Source organism: Melospiza melodia, chromosome 3 (genome assembly GCF_035770615.1).
Source record: "Melospiza melodia melodia isolate bMelMel2 chromosome 3, bMelMel2.pri, whole genome shotgun sequence".
NCBI classification, from domain to species: Eukaryota; Metazoa; Chordata; class Aves; order Passeriformes; family Passerellidae; genus Melospiza; species Melospiza melodia.
This window is the reverse complement of record NC_086196.1, coordinates 57,563,671-57,581,749: the sequence shown is the minus strand read 5'-3', so window position 1 is coordinate 57,581,749 and position 18,079 is coordinate 57,563,671. Positions and strand designations below refer to the sequence as shown.

At 42.7% G+C, this 18,079-nt stretch overlaps 1 protein-coding gene across 1 annotated transcript in view; it reads left to right on the top strand.

Annotated features, from left to right (window-relative positions):
- The first annotated feature begins 5,290 nt into the window (after positions 1-5,290).
- The window catches only part of PRKD3 (protein kinase D3), a 44,039-nt gene continuing 31,250 nt past the window's right edge, over positions 5,291-18,079 (top strand). The window contains exons 1-2 of the mRNA XM_063151877.1: positions 5,291-5,372; positions 8,119-9,143. Of these exons, the coding sequence (XP_063007947.1) occupies positions 8,853-9,143 (291 nt within the window). The 5' untranslated portion in view covers positions 5,291-5,372; positions 8,119-8,852. The remainder of the gene's footprint in view (positions 5,373-8,118; positions 9,144-18,079) is intronic.

Here is an 18,079-nt window from a genome sequence, read left to right as displayed (position 1 = left end):
TGATACTCAGAATGTGGCTCTGTCCCTTTTTTTCATATATGAGAAAACAAAGAGTTAATTTAAATTGGTGCCTTTTTTTTTTTTTTTTTTTTTTTCAGTCGTGAAAGTCCACACAGTGCTTTGTCAGGAAATTGTTCCAAATTCACAGCTGAATCACTGGTTAACAGAAAGAAATGGGCAATCTTTTGATTACCAAGAAAAATCAGCATGGTTGACAGATTTTTAGACAAAAGCCCCAGCATGTCAGAGATCAAGTCACGGGCAATTAGTCTAAATCCCACTACCAAGATGATGGCGATCCCAGCAGAACTGCACTACAGAACAAAAATCTGTTGCCCCTCCATGAGATTTCCTGTGGTTGGCTATACAATCCAGATGCTGGACAGAATTCCTGGGTGATGTGCCAGGGTTCTCATACAATTTAGCAGAAAAGAAAATAAATACTATAGCTACAGGAGAAATCTGACAAGAATATGAGTCAGGACTAGCTAACACTGCTTTTCCCTAAGGGATTGTGGTTGCTCTGAGGGTTACAATTATTTGATAGATTACAAATTTGGCTAGTGTAAAGTCAGATTAAGGCAGTGTTAATATCACCTACATGGGAAACACACATAAAAATGTAAGTGCTGGACCAGATGTGATCTAGAGAGATCAAACAGGATTTTTTTAAGGGCATTACTTTCAAAATTTGGAGTGGAGAAGTCCCCTCTCATAACCACCCCATAAAGTTCTGTGTCTACAAAGAAGACTGAGGGAACAACAACAGCAAAAAAGTACATGCAACAGAAATCAGAACACTTCACAGCTGAAAACAGAATTACATAACTATTTAAATATGCAAACTTTAAAATAAAAATCAGAAGTGATGGACATTTTGTTTTTCCAGGGATTTATGAAGGAAAAAAATGTGTTGTTTAATCCTGCTCTGTACCACCTAATAGGAAATGTGTCAACAAATTTCTCAGTGGCCAGCTGTTCTATTACATACATTTTAAATAGTTGTGTTATTACTATGAAAAATCAAATAGATGTAATCAGATACCATGTAGAGGGGGGGAAAAAGGGTACTTTAATTGACGATAGCACAGACAATGTGTGACAGTATGATCTGTACATCGTCCCTTCCTGTGCCCAGCAAGCGACAGCTGGTGTGACAGTGCCATCTACTGAAGTCCCGATGGACAGTGGATGCAGGCACCTCTGGCGAAGCCTTTTCCTTCTGCTCACCCTCCAGCACGCCAGCATTTCAGCCAAACCGCCCTGGGAAGGCAGCTGAGGCCGCGGGCTCCGTCACTGCCGTGCCCACCAGCCCTGGACAGATGCACTGCCCGGCGCTGCTGCGGCTTCAATGCGGTTTAACGCAGTTTAATGCTGTTTAATGCGGGTTTAATGCGGTTTAATGCACGCAGTTCTCTCCCGAGGGGGAACTCCCGCACCTTCCACCGTCACAAATACAGTTTGAATGCAGAGGAAGTGTGGTTTGCTGCGGCTTGAATCCACATAATGAAAGGTCATTTCCAATCCAAAAGGCTGGATGGAGCTCCAAGCAACCCAGTCTAGTGGAAGGTGTCCCTGCCCACAGCAGGGAGGGTAGAACCAGATGGTTTTTAAGGTCCCTTGGAACCCAAGCCACTCCTGATTCAATAATTTTGAGCCTCAGCTGCGGCTGATTTGCCGGCAGCAGTGAGGCAGCAGAAACAGCCTGAGATTTCCAGAGCTCAACAGCCTGGGCCGCTGCAGCCTCAGAAATGCACAGGCAGCTCTGCCAGCCCAGAGGGAAGGGCTGATGGTGGGCCCTTGGTGGGGTGATGGTCACAGGGGAGCACAGGGGCCTGCAGGTGCCCGCTGCTCGTGGGCATCCTGTGGGCTTCAGCTGCTGCTGCTCATCCCGGTTAGCTCATCCACTGCTCCTCTCCTTTATCAGGCTGTGCAAGCAACCTGCTTGGTGATTCAGGTTACAGAGAGCCTGTTTCCATGGGCTGATGCCTTCTCAGACAAAGCTTTAATAAGTGGATAGTGTGAAATGTGTTAGGTTTACCCCAAAGCCTTATTTAGGAAAATAACTTTATTTTGGAGCCGATACAGTTGAATTCTATATATGATATGAATGAAGCTACCCATAGATTAAAGGATCCATGAGATCATTCCTTAAACTAGGGGGGGGTTAAGTGAATTCCAAAACTCAATTACCTAGAATTTTGAATACAAATATGGATTTTGTTTAATAAAAAAAATATGTCCAAAATGTATGTTTATACCAAGGTAAATTTTGATTCTATGTTTTTTAAGTCTATATGAAACTTTTCACTGGTTGGTTGGGAGGTAGATTTTGGGACAAAGTTCAGCTAAGGGCTCAAACCAAGACGATGAGGTAATTCATAGACATACCCACATTTCAGGATTTTATCCAAACCAAACCTGAACTCCTAGCTTTTTTTTCAGTTCCCTTATGGGAGAGGTTGAGTTGAGAGAGTGAGAGAGAAAAGAGGCAATGAACAGGAATAAGAAAAAAGAAAACAAAAAGGAAAAGCATTTCTATATTCTGTCTATAGAGATATTACTTCCTCTTTTTGCAGACATTTGTTGCAGATCTTGCAGATCCTAAATGAGGGCCTTTGCTATGCAACATCAGGGTAAAAACAGTGAAAAATAATCATGGCAGCGTGTGCTTATGGAATTCCTCAGGCAAATGCCCCAGTAAACTCTCCCAAGATGTTGCCTTGAATATGAAAATATTCAAAACATTAGATTGGTGAATAGAAATGAATACATGATGTATCCACTTTCAGATATGAAATAACCAAATGCTAGAGGTATTATTTTCAAACTGGAAAAACTTCATGTATTTTTAGAGTTATAAAACGGTTCCAAATGCAGTTTGTTTATATAGCCCTTGTGGTCCATACAGAAAACCAGTTTTTTGTTTATAAAAGCAAATAAATACAATGAAAGTCACCCATTTCCTAGTATCTTGTAAATGTAAGAGAGCGATTTGTAAGGCACAGCTGGCTTCAGCAGGGAAAGCTGAGCTGTGAAAACAAACTAACCATCTGAGGGAATGATGTGGGCTCAGAAAAAAAAATAAGAACACTGATGAAATCCACAGGAAATCACTAATTATGGTAGTCATAAAAATAACAAACCAGAATGCTTGCCCTGTCAATTACTGCAGCCAGGGCTAATGCTGTCATGATGCTGCAATCACAGAGTCAGCTGTGCATGTGCACAGATGGGTGTGCTGCTCCAAACACAGATACTGAATGCAGAGCTGCTTTCAGATGTGTTTTACACATCTTTACAACAGAGATCTCTACAAACAGAACAGGGTTTGGGTGCTTCAGCGATATTTGTTTAATAGAAAGAAACACCAAAGAAGTACTTACAGCACTTTGGTTTATTTTGGCTGATGCTGCCCTGTATTCTGTAATAAATTGATTTTAACTAATCCATCTTCTGATTTATGAAAAAGCAGCTATTGCAGCTTAGGGCAGCAAATTAAATGGCACCAACCCTATTGGATGGTATAAAGCTGAGCTTCTTTACAAAGAAATATAATCGTTGCCCAGGGGCTGTGGTAATACCTAATATCCATCTGGTGCTGTCCCTAAACAGATATTTTTAGGGCTGCTACTCAAAATGTGAGAAGCTTGCTGCACTTTAAATACAGCAGAGTGTGTCTCTTTGCTGTGCTAAGCATCAGAAATCATGTTTACGGAGGCAAGCTCTGTGTTTACAGTGGTGGCGTGTGGGAGTCCCACTTCAGAGGAAAAAGGAAACGAAGATTGCTCAGCTATCTGCTGCAGAGCTTTGGCAAGAACATCCTCTATTCATGGAATAGCCTTCATTAAAAAGTCCCAGGGTGGTTTTTGGCATTCAAAACCAGTTAAAGGCAGAATCAACCATTAACTGCTACGTTTTTATTTTAAAGTACTTCCAGATTTTGACAAGAAGCTGCAGGCATATTATTTATCAAATAAAATGGCGCCAGCCAGCGCAGAGAGCTGGTCACACTCTCTGTCAGCTGCACTGTGTAAAGGTCTGATGCAAAATAGGGTGCAGAAAGCGGAAGGGCTCCCCTCAGCTTCAGTGGGTTTTGGGCCAGGCCTCAGGAGCACAAGGTGAAGGAAATGAGAAACGTGCCTTACAAACAGAGCTATAAATGACAAGGCACTAATCTGCTTCTCCATCTGTGTCTCGCTGAGCTGAGCATTAGAAGCCTTTGAATTTGACAGTTTGCCTTTTCAAGGCATTTTCGGTCTGGTATATAACTTAAATTCAGCAGCTCCGTATGGTAGTGGATTTCAGTTTAAGACTTGTACACAGAAATTGAGACCAATTCAAGAAGGAAGATTACAGGTTGTCTCTTAACAGGGAGCTGTCGGGCTGAAGTGAGGTCACAGAGGCAGTTTTGCCTCGCACCAGTTTTATTTGGTACTTCAGCTCACTGTTTTTCCCAAGTATCTTGCCTGCAGAAATCTGCCGCTGATGCCAAGAGCGGCATCATTAACGCAGGGCAGAAAATGTGATTTGGGTGAATCAGAGTATTAGAAGCGGGGGCTGAAACGCAGCAGGAGACGGCAGTGCAAAGGGCCTGGAGAACTTCTGAGTGCTGGCACGCACATCCGTGGGGGCCAGCGGGACACGCTGACAGCCACTTCCAGCTCCCAGGTCAGCGCGGCCACGGCCAAGACCAGCGCGGGGCTGTGACACACTAGGTCAAGTATTTCCTGTGCAGCGATGGAGGGCCTGCCCGGCCCAGGGGACATCCCCGTCCCGGCAAGGTGAACCGGGAGCGGCGCGGACCGACACATGGGCTGTGGCTGCCCGGCCGGCCGGGGCGGAGCGGGGGAAGGAGCCGCGGTACCGCCAGGTGAGGCGGGCAGGGCGGGGGCTGCCCGAACCCGCGGCCGGCGCTGGCACCGCAGCCGGCGGGTGCGAGCTGGCGCGGACACGAGCTTTAGCAGGGCTGGAGAGACGAGGCCAGGGCGGCGGCGGGGCGGCAGCTGCAGCTGGGAGCGCAGGGCCCCGCAGCCGGGGCCGTCCTGTTCTAGTCCGTCCCGTCCCGTCCCGCAATAGCGGCTCGGGGCAGCGCCCGCCACGGCCGAGAAAAACTAACGGAAACTCTTTCAGGGAGCCCTGCGCGTGCGCCGCCGCGCGCGCTGAGCCCCCGGCCCGCGCGGGGCACGCCGGGGCTCGTGGTTCGCACAGGCCGGGCGGCCAGCGGCAGGACGCGGTGGCGGGACTACAGCTCCCGGCAGCCCCCGCGGCGCGGTCCCGTCCCGTCCCGGGCGGCTCTGGTGTGTGTGCGGGGAGCCGCGGGGCTGGAGATGCGCGAGTGGCCGCTCCGGCCCGGGGCAGCGGCGCCGCAGGTGAGCGCGGCGGGACCGGGGGCGCCGCCGCCGCCGCTGTGGGCGGGAACCGCCGCGGAGTCGCGGTGTGTGGGGATGTGGGTGTGTGTGTACGGGGGTGGGGGCCGCCGCCGCCACCGCGCCGGGGAAGGGCGGGGGCGGACTCGAAAAGTTCCTGGCGCGGCGGCGGGAGCGGCGCCGAGCCCGGCACGGGCCGTGCCCCGGGGGAGCGCCCGCCGGCCCCGCGGGGGGAAAGCGCCGCGGCGGCAGCGCCGCCCTGGGTGCCCCGGGGTGGGGGTGACGGGCCGAGGCCACATCATCTCCGGAGATGGTGCCGGCGGGGGCGGGTCGCGCAGCGGGGATTTAAACCTGGGAGGGACGGAGGGACGGACGGGCGGCTGCCAGCGCCAGCCCGGACGGGGCTGCGTGACCCGCGGCAGGCAGGACGCGTCCCGCCGGTCCCGCCCGGCAGCCGTGGCGGGGAGTGCCGTCCCTCCCGGTGCGAACGGCCCTGCTGCGTAAGAACCGCGAGTGGAGCCGCCTGGAGCGGGACTCGGCGTCCGCGCCTCGCCTCGGATCGGGAGGGCAGGGCGGGTGGAGGGCCAGGTGATGGAGAAGCTGCCCGGGAGACGCTTGGTTTGGGGACAGCGGGAACGGGAGGGACAGCGCTTCTGGGCGGGCGCAGGCTGCGAGCCGGGCTGCGGGAGAAGGAGGCAGAGGGACTCCTTCATTGCCCCTGCTCCTCTCTGCTTTGTGAGGTACAGGCATTTCTTTGCGTAAACAAAATGCAGTATTGTAGTCTGCATGTCAGTTTCAGCATACGCTTATTGATTTGGTGTTCCGAAGAACTGTGTCCTCACTAAAAAGTGAACAGTTTCTATGACTTTCCTTTCATAGAAAGATCCATTCTTTCCCATTAAGCAACAAAAATAAACTTTTTCAAAGGCTTGTGTGCAAATACATATGCACACATGCCTTTTGATACATATGGTATCAAGGCTTTGTCAATGCAAATGCATCGTGCCTTTGACAAACATAATTAACGTTCTAATTAGGCAGTTGTAGGTGAGCTTTCACAGGGTGCTTTCACTGTCTTAATTAAACTTGCCTAGCAGACTCATTAAATTCTTTCACATCATAAGGCTTTTCTGTTCTCTATTTTGTTGGTTAGGCATTGTTTTTTGTAATTCAAATCCACCCCTAAGGCTTCATATTTGCTGTCTCTGGTATCTGTGAGAGGTGAGGGAGAGGAAAGCAGTAGGTAGAAAACAAGAACAAGTCATGTGCAAGCAAACTTGAAGGCACTGTGAAGCTGCTTTCTTGAGAAAAGTCTTTAAATGTTACTGTTGCTGTCCTTGCTTTTCCTATTTATTGCTTTCATCTGTATCGTGTTTAGTGTGTTCTTTAAGGCCGAAGTTTCTTTTCAGATGTCGTTGCTACAGGTCCAACAAGTCTTCTGTATTTGAAGGCAAGAGTTTCTAGATAACTGTGCTGAAAATCCAAATGTAGCAATTTGTTCTCTTACAGAGCCCCTGTTAGGAATTTTGTCACAGTACTGAGAGCTTATTTTCCTGCCAGTACTGCAAATTGTGTATCTCTCTTTCCTTATCTACCTTTCAGAATGCAATGACAGTGGGGTTTTCACCTATTTGACTGGTAAATACCAGGAGTGCATAGTGTATTAATTGGACTGTTTTAGCTAGTCTCAGCCTTATATCTGGGAAGGACAGCTTCCACTGTGTGCAATAAGATGTGGCATTTCTCTTCTGAAATTTCATTGCAAGAGTAATACACTTTCTCAGTGTTTTTTTTTTTTTTTTTTTTTTTTTTGTTGTTGTTGTTGTTTTGTTTTTTAACTACATAAGGGAAGGAAAAAATATGTGAGCTTACTGATTTTGGTATCCTGTATGGATCAATGCTCCTTAAAAACTGTTAGCAATATGTAGTATCTATGTATTTGGACCACTTTTGCATCCATGGAAAACTTTTCCTGTGGCAGAAGTTGCATGGGGAATCTTGAAATTATTCTTTTCGAGCATTTCAGCTGCTCATTAAATGCTTGAAATACTGAACCAGGTAACATAGCATCTTGTAACAAGTATCTCAAGCCCATGCTTGTGAAATTATCTATTTTCAAAGGTTGTAGCTGACTTGCTTTTTTAATCAGACATGTGAGTATTATTAAATGATTTTTTTCCCAAAGGAACCAACCAATGCACAATTGTAGGCTCTGCATATCTTCCTATAGTTAAGAGTTTGTGCAACTCATTCTTCAGTTTGCTTGAATAACGCTATTAAAATGATACCCTGTGAGTACATGCTGCCACATAGAGTTTGAGTTTTCATCTTGTATTTTTTTTTGACATTTCTATGCATTTAATGAATTCCCTACCCACCAGCTTCGCAATATAGATGTGCAGAGCAGAGTGTTCTACTGCTCCCTCCCCACGTTTTTGTTGTTTTCCTCCTAAGTGCTAAGGGCTTTGCTCTGTTAAGCTGTCGTTAATTAGAAGTTGTAGTAACATATTGATCATTGCTAGATCTGATTTTTCTTGTGTATCATGCCATGGGAAAGCAGTAAAGTTTAATTTACAAATACAAAATGCTTCTAATGTAACACATTTAGTGTTATTAAACCATATTTATTATTAACTTCTTTGAGTAAAAGGAGTTGGTGTCCTGCTGCGTAAAAGTAGAGTGGTTGTGACATGGGTATGTGACTTCATGCATTTCATGTGAAATAACAACTTTATCTTTTCCCCTACAGGCAGAGTACAATGTTTCAAAATGCTGGAGATTATCTGGGTGATGCTACAGATTACATTTAATATGATTGTATCTTCAGACATTCTGCTGCTCCATTTCATGAGCTAAAATATTTTATAAAAATGAAATTGGATATCTTCATTGATCTTCAAGTTCACCGTGTCCTGTGAATTCAGAGAAGACTTTCTGAAGGAGGAATAGATTCATCACATATGTGGACTTCTGTTGTTGCTCAAGCATACACTTTTTTTCATTGTGAAAGGCTATCTGCATGAAGATGAGTCTTCATTTGAAATATGATCTGTGTAACTAGGTGAACAAGGATCCTTTTAATGAGTTATCAACATCTATTTCAATCTGCTTCTCCGGCTTTTGTTTTTTAATAAAAAATGAAGGACAAGTACAAAACAGAAGAGCTGATGTGTTTCTGTGAGGCCTTTATGTAATCCTCTGTGTCTGGATGTGGTGCTAAAGGACAAGCAATCTGCTTTTGATCAGCTGATTGTAACTGCAGAAAGAGAACCTTTAATTTAAAGTAACTTGCAGCTGTAATTATTTTACTCTTTGGCTTGCGCCAAATGAAAGGGAAATTTAAGTTTTACTGGTCAGGAGCATTTTACTGAACTAAGAAAGGGAAACTTACATTATCCTTGTTTTCGTTTCAAACCAAGAAGCGATAACATTTCACTCAGAATTTGACTGCTAGGGAGATCTCGGCAGACTAAAGCAAGTCAGATGTCAGCAAACGACTCTTCTCCCCCATCCTTACAGAAGTTTTCCCCACCTACGTGTCATGCTGCTGCACCACAGACCCCATCTTTGTCCTCAAGTCCCCAGTCGGGGCTCTCCAGTCGGCTCTCCAATGGCAGTTTCAGTACCCAGAGCCTCACCAACTCCCGAGGCTCCATGCATGGCATCTCCTTCCTTCTGCAGATTGGTCTCACTCGGGAGACTGTCACCATTGAAGCTCAGGACCTGTCCCTCTCTGCTGTTAAAGACCTCGTGTGCTCAATAGTTTACCAGAAGGTATGGTATAATGCTACTGTGTTGTGCTGATGGCAACAGCTGTTTGCTAGCAGGCTGTTTAGTAATAGCAACTGAGATATGCCAAGAGTTTGGTATGGTGGCAAAGATACGTGCCAGGTATGTGCAATTATGCAGAAAGAAATTTTGGTAGCTCTCAAGGGAGAAGCTTTTAATTCAATAGGAGTAAACCCTCCTCTTACTTTCTCACTTGTGAAATCTAGTAAAAGAACATGTAGTTCTAAATTTCCTGCATGATGACTTTTCACAATATGGGCAGTTTTTTCCTTTTAACAATTGCCACTGATACCTTAGGTTTTTACTAGCTTATGCTTATTACTGCTGAAGAGTATTCTTGCATCTGCCTAGCCAGCTGCTGCGACAGGACCAGTTGTGGCTACAGACTTGATACTTGCTCTTCTTTTTGTTTCTAGTTAATAACTAAATATCCCACCAAACAGCTAATAATGTTCTATTATTGTTTTTCTGTATACTGAATACATGTGTTACTCCTATATGTCAATATATTTCTGTTAGGAGAGGGTTGACCAATAAATAAAAGAACCTTGGCACACTTTTCCATTGTGCCTTGGCTACCCTGTTGCAAATGCTGCCTATTTAGGAAGGAAGTAACACTGATCATGTTGGTTTTGCATCCAAATTTTATCTTTATCTTTAGGTTAGGAAGGTTAGATCCTAGGAAGCAGCCTGAATAGAAGTTAACAATATTTCATAAAGTAAGAAATAATTGCTGTTTTCCATCAAGGTCAGGGAATTATCTCCATGTCTTTCATTGTTGAGATAGTGGTGATATTTATCATTGATTAGTGTTATTATATAATTCTTTTTCACCTAATAGCCTGAAAAAATGTAAGTGCATGATATGTTATTTGTATATGTTGTTTATCTTTTTTCCCCATCTCATAACTTACTGCATATTTTTCATATAATATATTTCATATCTTTTGTATTTTACAAACTAGTTGACAAACAAGCCAATTTCATAATAACTTCCAAAATATAATTCAGCATCTTAGTTCCTTTCTGAAGAGATGAGTTATTTGGGTCAACTTTTTTTTTCCCTGTACCATGCATGTTAGATGTACCTTTATGCAGCCATTTTAGGGGCTGCTTTTTCTCTCTATATCCTTCTCTTTACATCTGCATATTTCCTGTCTTTTATCTTAAAGTAAGATGAAAACAAGTACATTCACACTTATTTTTCTTTTTTCCTTTCTGTTTTTTTCAGCAGGCTCAACTAAAATTTTAACGTGAGGTCTTCTTATAGCTCAAAGTTCTTACATGCTAAGCCTAATCTACTGCAAAACTGATGAGGATTTCATGATCGGTTTTCCTTTTTGTCTGGCTTTGCTGCAGTTTCTGCTCTCCTGCAGCTGATGCTACCAGAAAGTGACTGCTCAGTGAAAGCACAGGCAGCAAACTGATCAGGAAACAACCTCATGTGTGGTGGATTCATCTTTCATAAGTAGTTTTGCAGCTAGTGCACGAGTGGCAGTATTCTCCCTGTACTCTATTTGACAGCAGTATGTCCTGCTTTGACTTTTTTTCTCTTGGATCTGGTGACTGTTCAATGTTCTTGGATTAGTGGATACCTGATGTGAGAATTGCAAACTGCATTCTTGTCGGTAATTGTGTGAATGGTTGCTGCTTTTTTCCAGTTAAAAGCTTTGAACCTGCTGGGTATGCTGTTGAGATTCAACAGTGTTAAACCTTCCCTTTCCTCTGGTATTCCACAGCTTGCTTAAAGTGTTTTGTCCTGACTGCAGGGTACTGTGTGGTTTGTTGTTGTGATAGTTGTGTACTTAACAGTATCTACTTACTGTGACATTTCTTTAATGAATTAGGAGAAATACCTTTTCTTTTTTTTTACTTGAAATAGTAATTGATAGCTTTTCTTCTTATTTGACTGTTATTGTTACTAGAGTTAAACAGATGTTTCCTTACTTAACAGTCACATTTCAGGTTTGTATTCCTGTACATAATCTGGAACAAAAAAACTGAGGAGTCCTTCTTTGCTTACTTGGGAGCTTAAACCACCTGCCTTACTGTATTTGAGGCTACAATTGCAGTATCAAAAATGTTGGTTAGGGCTCTGCTTTTCTGTGTTTCCTGCTTCAGACACTGGTGTTCAGTGTAGCTTGTTCAGGTTTTGCTGAAGGGTAATTAGAAGCAGCATCAGCAGAACTGAAACTAGAGATGTGTCTGCAAAGAGAGTGAGATGAGTAATGCAAATATTTGGTGTGTCTCTTAGGTCTCATACAGATGTTCTGAACATCAGGAGATGTTTTTTCTTTTTAAGTGTTTTTCTTCAATTTTTTTCAAATATAAAGTTAAGTTTGGGGGTTACTGTGTTAGGGTTGTTTTGTACTGCAAAGGTTAATAGAACTCCTCAGAAAATCCAAACTTTTGACTTCATAGGGATGCTTAAAAAAATTCTTGCTTATGGTCTCCAGTACATTCATGGTCTTCTCTGTTCATTCCTTATCTAGGGTGCTCTGTATTAAAGGATCAGACATAGAGTTCTCAGGGGCAGTCTGAAGAGGAGCATAAGCTGGACACATATGGCTACTGGAGCAGAGGGACAGTGTTTAGAAGCAGAAAAACTTGTAGCAGGTAGACAGTGTGTGTCCTTGCACAGTAGTCAGATATTGCAGGGGCAAGTTCTTAATCCTGTTCTGTGTTTGAATGCTGTCTCTTCATTCCTCACATGAAGTAGAACAAAGGAATTACTGACTTAAAACTAGAAACTTACATGTGGTGATGTTCCACTGCCTGCAGACTGAGAGTTATGTTGGACAGCATGCTCTAAGTGCTGTATTCTAGTTCACCTAATTTTATTCTGGTTTGAGCTATAAATGAAAAACATTTGATTACTGCAGCTAAAAGTGTAACTTGAGTTATTACTTGTGTAGTATCAATACCTGCAAGATTTGTTGTAACTTTTTCAGTAAATTTATGAGTCTTTACTTTCATGTTTCTGCAACTTCTCTATCTTTTTTGGTCCACGGACCTGTCCTTCATCGTTTTCACTTTCAGTCGTACTCGGCATTCTCCTTCTCTGTATATATTTCCTCTGATGACTTTGTTATATTTTGCTCTGAAACAGACCAACTGCTCCCCTACCTTAGAATGTTTCCCTGAAAATCTCATGATCCTTTGACTGTTGCATTCTTTTTGATTGAGTACTGATACTTTACCTATGTAATCTCTTTCTTACTCTTCCTGCCTAGTTTTTCTAGAAGTTTTTTATTGAACCCATCCAAAGTCACCATTTAGCAAAATCAAAGTGGTGTTTCTTATGTCTTGCTGATTAGATTCTGCTTCTGTATTTTCATTACATTACAAGAATCATATTGCAATCCATCCATATTACAGATGGATTTCTACAGTAGCTCTTGCAGTAACAACTTGAGCGTAATAAATAAGTAACAGAACTGCAGCCAGTGTTCTGGGTTTTTCTCCAGGTTAAGCTTGTGATAGTTCATGGTGTTTGTTTTTTAAAGGCTCTAAAATGAATGCAAATCATCTCTTCTGTTCAGATGTGCTCAAATCTGTTTTCCTCCTACTGCTCTGCCTTCTTGACTTGTTAACTCTTTTCTTCATATGAGCTAAATAATGCAGAGAATTAGCAAGAGTTGAGGCATGAGAAGCAACCATGCTTTTTGAGAAGGTGGGAGCTGGGGAATTACTGGTGGCACAGAGGTGTTACATGGGGGGCAGATTAGCATTTCCAGCATGGTGATAGTTTGTATGTCTGAAAACCTAGCCAAGCAGTAGTCCAAGTATGTCTGTACTGAGGCATCTGGTGAGGGAAGGATCTTCTGCAACATGTTTGAAGCTAATCATCTGTGTGATAATGTCATTTGGCACATGATTCTAAAGAGTGGGAGTGAATAGCTGGGTAGGGATGCAGGATAATAGAATGGATGACTTCAGTGAACGGAGAGACTTTCCAATGGTGTTTTGGACCATTAGACTTTGGAATTAACTTTCAGTGGTTTGAAGCATTTGTTTTGAGTTATGACGGGTCATGAGATATTGGACCTTGAAACAATATCCGCCTACACTTTTCCCTAGTGAGAATTTTTGGCGACTAGTCCAGAACTTTGCAAAGTAACTCCTGGAACTTGAAGTAAAGGGAGTTTTCAGTTACTGCCAAGATAGAAAGAAGCCTCAGTTGTATTTCGCTCAGAGTACTGACTTCTGTATGTTGGTTGAGTTCTTCTGGATAAAAAAAGACAATGTAGTGCACTCTCAATTAAAGCTAGCTATGCTGTAATCCTTACAGTATGAGCATGCTAGATAACACCAATGATTTTTCCTCAGTGTAATTGTAATATTGCACTAGTTGTGTTATTTGTGCTAGTATCACCAAGTATTAATAATGACATATATTCTTGATATAAGTTGATGATATTGTTGTACCAGAGATTAATTTTGGCACAGTCTAGTGCATATGTAGACTTCCCACAAGTGATTTCCTGTCACTAGAGACTCTTTTGGAACTGTTAAAACTGGGAACAGTCATGTTTTTGCTTTTAGGAAACTTAGTAATACTGGGATTAGCAATTTGTATGTTCTGAGTAACTGTGCAGATACATTAGGCTTTTGTGCAGGAAAGTAATGGCTGTATAATTCCATAAGATAAAACAGGCTTTAAAACATTCTGCTTTGAGTTTGTTTTCAAGTTTACATTATGAGCTCTTAACACTTCAAACGAACTGGGTAATGTTCTTCCTTAACAGCTTCGTGTAACTGAGCATAAAGAAAGCTATAAAAGCTGTACTTTGCTGCAGTACAAGAGAGAAGAATTTGGTAGTGTACAACTTGAATGTAGTTCAACTATTGAACATAGTTTAAGCTTTGCGTAAAAATTCTGTTAGAAGATCCCACTTGAAATGAAACCCCTGTTAATCGATGAGGTTATTCTTGGCCAGCAGTGTGCGCTGAGCCTTCTGGCCAAGGTGCTAGTGAGGAATGCTGCATTCCCGAGTGGGCTGGGAGCGGAAGAGAGAGCAGGCGCCGCATGCCGGGAAGGAGCCAAGCTGCTTGGTCGGAGCTGATTGCTCCCTGCATCCAGGCCGGGCCAAGTGCCTTACACAGGGCTCTGCTGGGCCACCTGCAGCTCATCAGAGCCGGCCACGGGCAGGGCAGCCAGCCAGCGCTTCCACGGCTTGGGTGCACGGGGCTGCAGTGGGGGCAGAGGAGAGGAATCTGAGCCACAGTGTGTGGAATGGAGTTGGGAGGCAGGCATCTTCCCCGTAAGTGAGAATTTTTTTTTTTTTGGTGGGGTTGCGGGGGGGAAGTGTGCAAGGAAAGAGCAGGATTAGTTCATTGAACTTCGAACATTTTGTGAGGTATGATTGAATTTGGAGGCTGCTGCAGCTCTGTCCCTATGTGCAGCTACAGACAACAAGACTGACCACGTATTCCTGATAGACACTAGCATTTGGATGCAGGTGGGCAGCACATACATGTGTATGCACAGATCCAAACAGATCAACAGTGTTGGTGTCTGTGAGCCCTCACATGAGCACAAACAGCACCAGTGGTCCTATGCTGTATCAGTCTCTGGTGGTTCAGGATGGAGGTCTGGTAGTGGCAAAAAATGTACAGACACGTACTCCCTCACCAACCAGTAAAAAAATAGCAACAAACAAAGGTGGGTGTCTCCAGCAGCTGGCTTCAAGCACTCTCTGCTACTTCAGTAGCTGCTGGATCTTGGTCTTTTCAGTTGCTGACACCTGGATATTCATACTCTTGATTTCACTGATCTCTGCAGTCACTGAGATTGCAGGGTCCTCTTGCTCTGATTGCTGGCAGTCAGACCCCCCATACACACACATGGGCTCAGAATGAGAGAAAATAATTCAGGAAAATAGCTAGAAATTGAATTTAATGAGAATAGAGGACGGGTGGTGCTGATGATGCACAGGGCATGATCAGACAATTGTTCTAACCAACCCCTGTTTACAGATGACCAGCTTCTTTTATCTTCTTATCCCTCAGTTTTTTCCCACGTTTATTCCTCCCTGAATCACCTCTTTCCTTGCCTTTGTTGCTTTCTGTAAACATTCTGTAGGTATTGTACAATCCTAATTTCCCAGCATTTTACAATCTGTACCATACCATTGGACAGCAACCACTGTCAGGCCAAAAGGTGTTCTGGTGTTGACTTACCTGATCAGTGTATGTGTGGAAACAGGGTCTAAGGATGTCCTGTGAAGGCCAGGGTATCTTTTCCCTGGAGTTCTTTATTTGGGTTCCTACCTGCCCTTCTCTCTCTGTGCTCCCCTGGCTTGTGGAGATGGGCCTGATGGTTCCTGTGAAGGGTCTGGGAGGTCCTGGGCAGGGTGTTGGTGGCCCCCACCTGCATTTTTCCTCTGTGCTGCTTTGTGGATGTGCAGACAAGCACCTCACAAGCAGGACAGGTAAAGGAGCTGCTGAGGTTCCTCAGCTACTGCCTGTCCCTCTTAAGGATTCAGGAAAACCTTCTAGCAACTGAAGCTCCATGCTAATGAACAGGCTGGGTCTCTTCTCATCCTTTTAGCTTTTGTAATTATTATTTCAGAAATGGAGATCAGGCATGCACAATGCCTAGAAAAATGTCCTGATGTAGTCTTGTCACATGCCGTAGAAATGCTATGCAGAGGCTGTGTTTAGTGAGAGAACTCTTGTACTCCATACTAGTATAGATTATTCCCTTGATGGTTGTTAGCTTGTGATTCTGCATCGTAGTCTAGAAGCCAATGATAAAGCTCAAGTTTGGAAGTGGAAGAAATACCTTTTAAGGAGGTTAAATGTTAGAGTTACAAAACTAGACAATTTTTCACTTTTATGTCACTTTTATGTGTATGTATATTGGTTTTGGAAGAAAAGGGCAGTAAAGCATATGATGTCAATAAGAAAAGCATTCATGATACACAGCTTAAAAGGTCAATTTAATTAATGGAAAACCAAATGAGGGTGTTGATATCAACAGTTCTAACAATCTGTAATTGATGATTTTGCTTTTTTTTCCTAATATTTCTACTCCATAGAAATTAATTTTGCCTTTGGAATTTATTTGAAAGGCAAAATCATAGTTATGGGTATAATAATGTTATTTACAAACTTTGGATTAATGATGGTGCTGCTTTCTAAGGGATGTAATGTCTCATATTTTTAATCATTAAACTTGCTGTCACAAAGAGGACTTCAGTGTTATCTGTAACTTTAGTTTATTGTGCCAGCTAATGCTTTTCAGTAATGAAAATTAGTGTAGTATGTTTAAAACATTTTAATAAATCCAAGATTTGTACATGAGAATGGGTAAATGGCACATAGGCAGAATATATTTTGTCATAGCAATTAAGATAAGTGCTGCTTGGCAGGTGATTATGTGACCTCTGGTTACTGAGGTGGAGGATTATTTGTAGGGATATTCTGGCAGCTGCATAACAGGGTTATGGTCTTAAAGAGTGAAAAAAAATTAAAGAGAAAGACCTATCTTTATCAAAAGAAGGAGACTTAAACCTGTAAAATATCTTGGAGGCTTCCTTAAAATCTGTGGTTTGTAGGTGGTTCTGTGAACTTAATATGAAGAGACAATAGTTCACGTGATTCCCTGAGTCATGAATTGTCCCTCCTGGCAGCTGAAATTATTATTGGTGTTATTAAAACGTGTCATGTGTATCTGTAGGCAGATATATACTGTTGTAATATTGATTTTATATCCCTTTTGTTAAAATTAAGTTCTTCAGCAGTATAATGCAATTAACAGAAGTTAACAGTGTATCAAGGAATAGACATCACAGCACTTATTTTAATAATGTTATTATATCTTGTTTTCTGTCAATCAAGGCACAGTGGGATTTTGGGTTAGAGCTTAAAGTAAGTTTATGATGTGGTTTCAATTATGAAGAAATGTCAGTTTCCTTGGAAGAATTACTAGTGACTGTATCTTTGTGTGTTCAGAATATGAAGTCAAGTCCCGTGCTTACTTGCAGAGATACTGATATACATATTTGGGCAGCACAGCTAATTCTTGCTTTGTATGTTCTTTCCTATTACAAATGATCTTTGGGCAATTGGAAAAATGCAGTTTTTAGTATATTCTTGGATATTTGCTATTTTACATAGGAAGCCTGAGAGTGAGTTGAGAGACAGAGGAAGCAGCTGGCTGCTTTGGCATCGGCCCAGTAAATCAGTTTCTTCTTGCTGTGGACTGAATACCTCTGTGTCAGTATAAATTTGTCAGCTCTGTCTTTTGCTTTTGCAAGGGTTAAATTGTACAAATTCTGTCTCTCTTAGTGACTGTCCAAGGTAGATAGCCTGCTTTCTGGAGCAAGGACTTCCTCAGTGTTAAGTGTCATGTAATTATGTAGTGCATACATGCCAAAACAGAGAAGACTAACTTGGTATTTCAGATAAAATTGCTGCTGTAAAGAAGACATTATTTTTTTCTCTGAATGAGAAGAAAGTGTGAAAACAATGGGCACAATAGATATGATACCTCCATTACGTATTTGATTTGGTAGAAAATCTTAGTTAATTACAATTAATATACCACAAGCTTCATGCAGTTTAGATACTATTGACTGTGCAACACGTAGATTACTAACTTGTTACCTCATTAATTAAAAGTTTCTTCTGAGCTTTTCCATATTTTTTCCCACACTTTTCCTGTTTCAATCTGTGTGTGTGTTCCCACCTCACGTTTGAATTCTGGTTTAAACCAAAAGGTCAAAGGAGCTGCTTGAATGCTGCTCATTCCTCTCCAGGGTCTGTTCCTCCTCTTTTCCCCCATGAACTGTTTACTTTTAAGCTTTTCATTTTAACAAGTTTTCATTTTAAGAAGTTTTACTCATGCTTAGCAGTGTTTTGAAGATAAGGAAAACAAAAAATGAGAAAGCTTTCAATGAGTAGGGAAAATACAG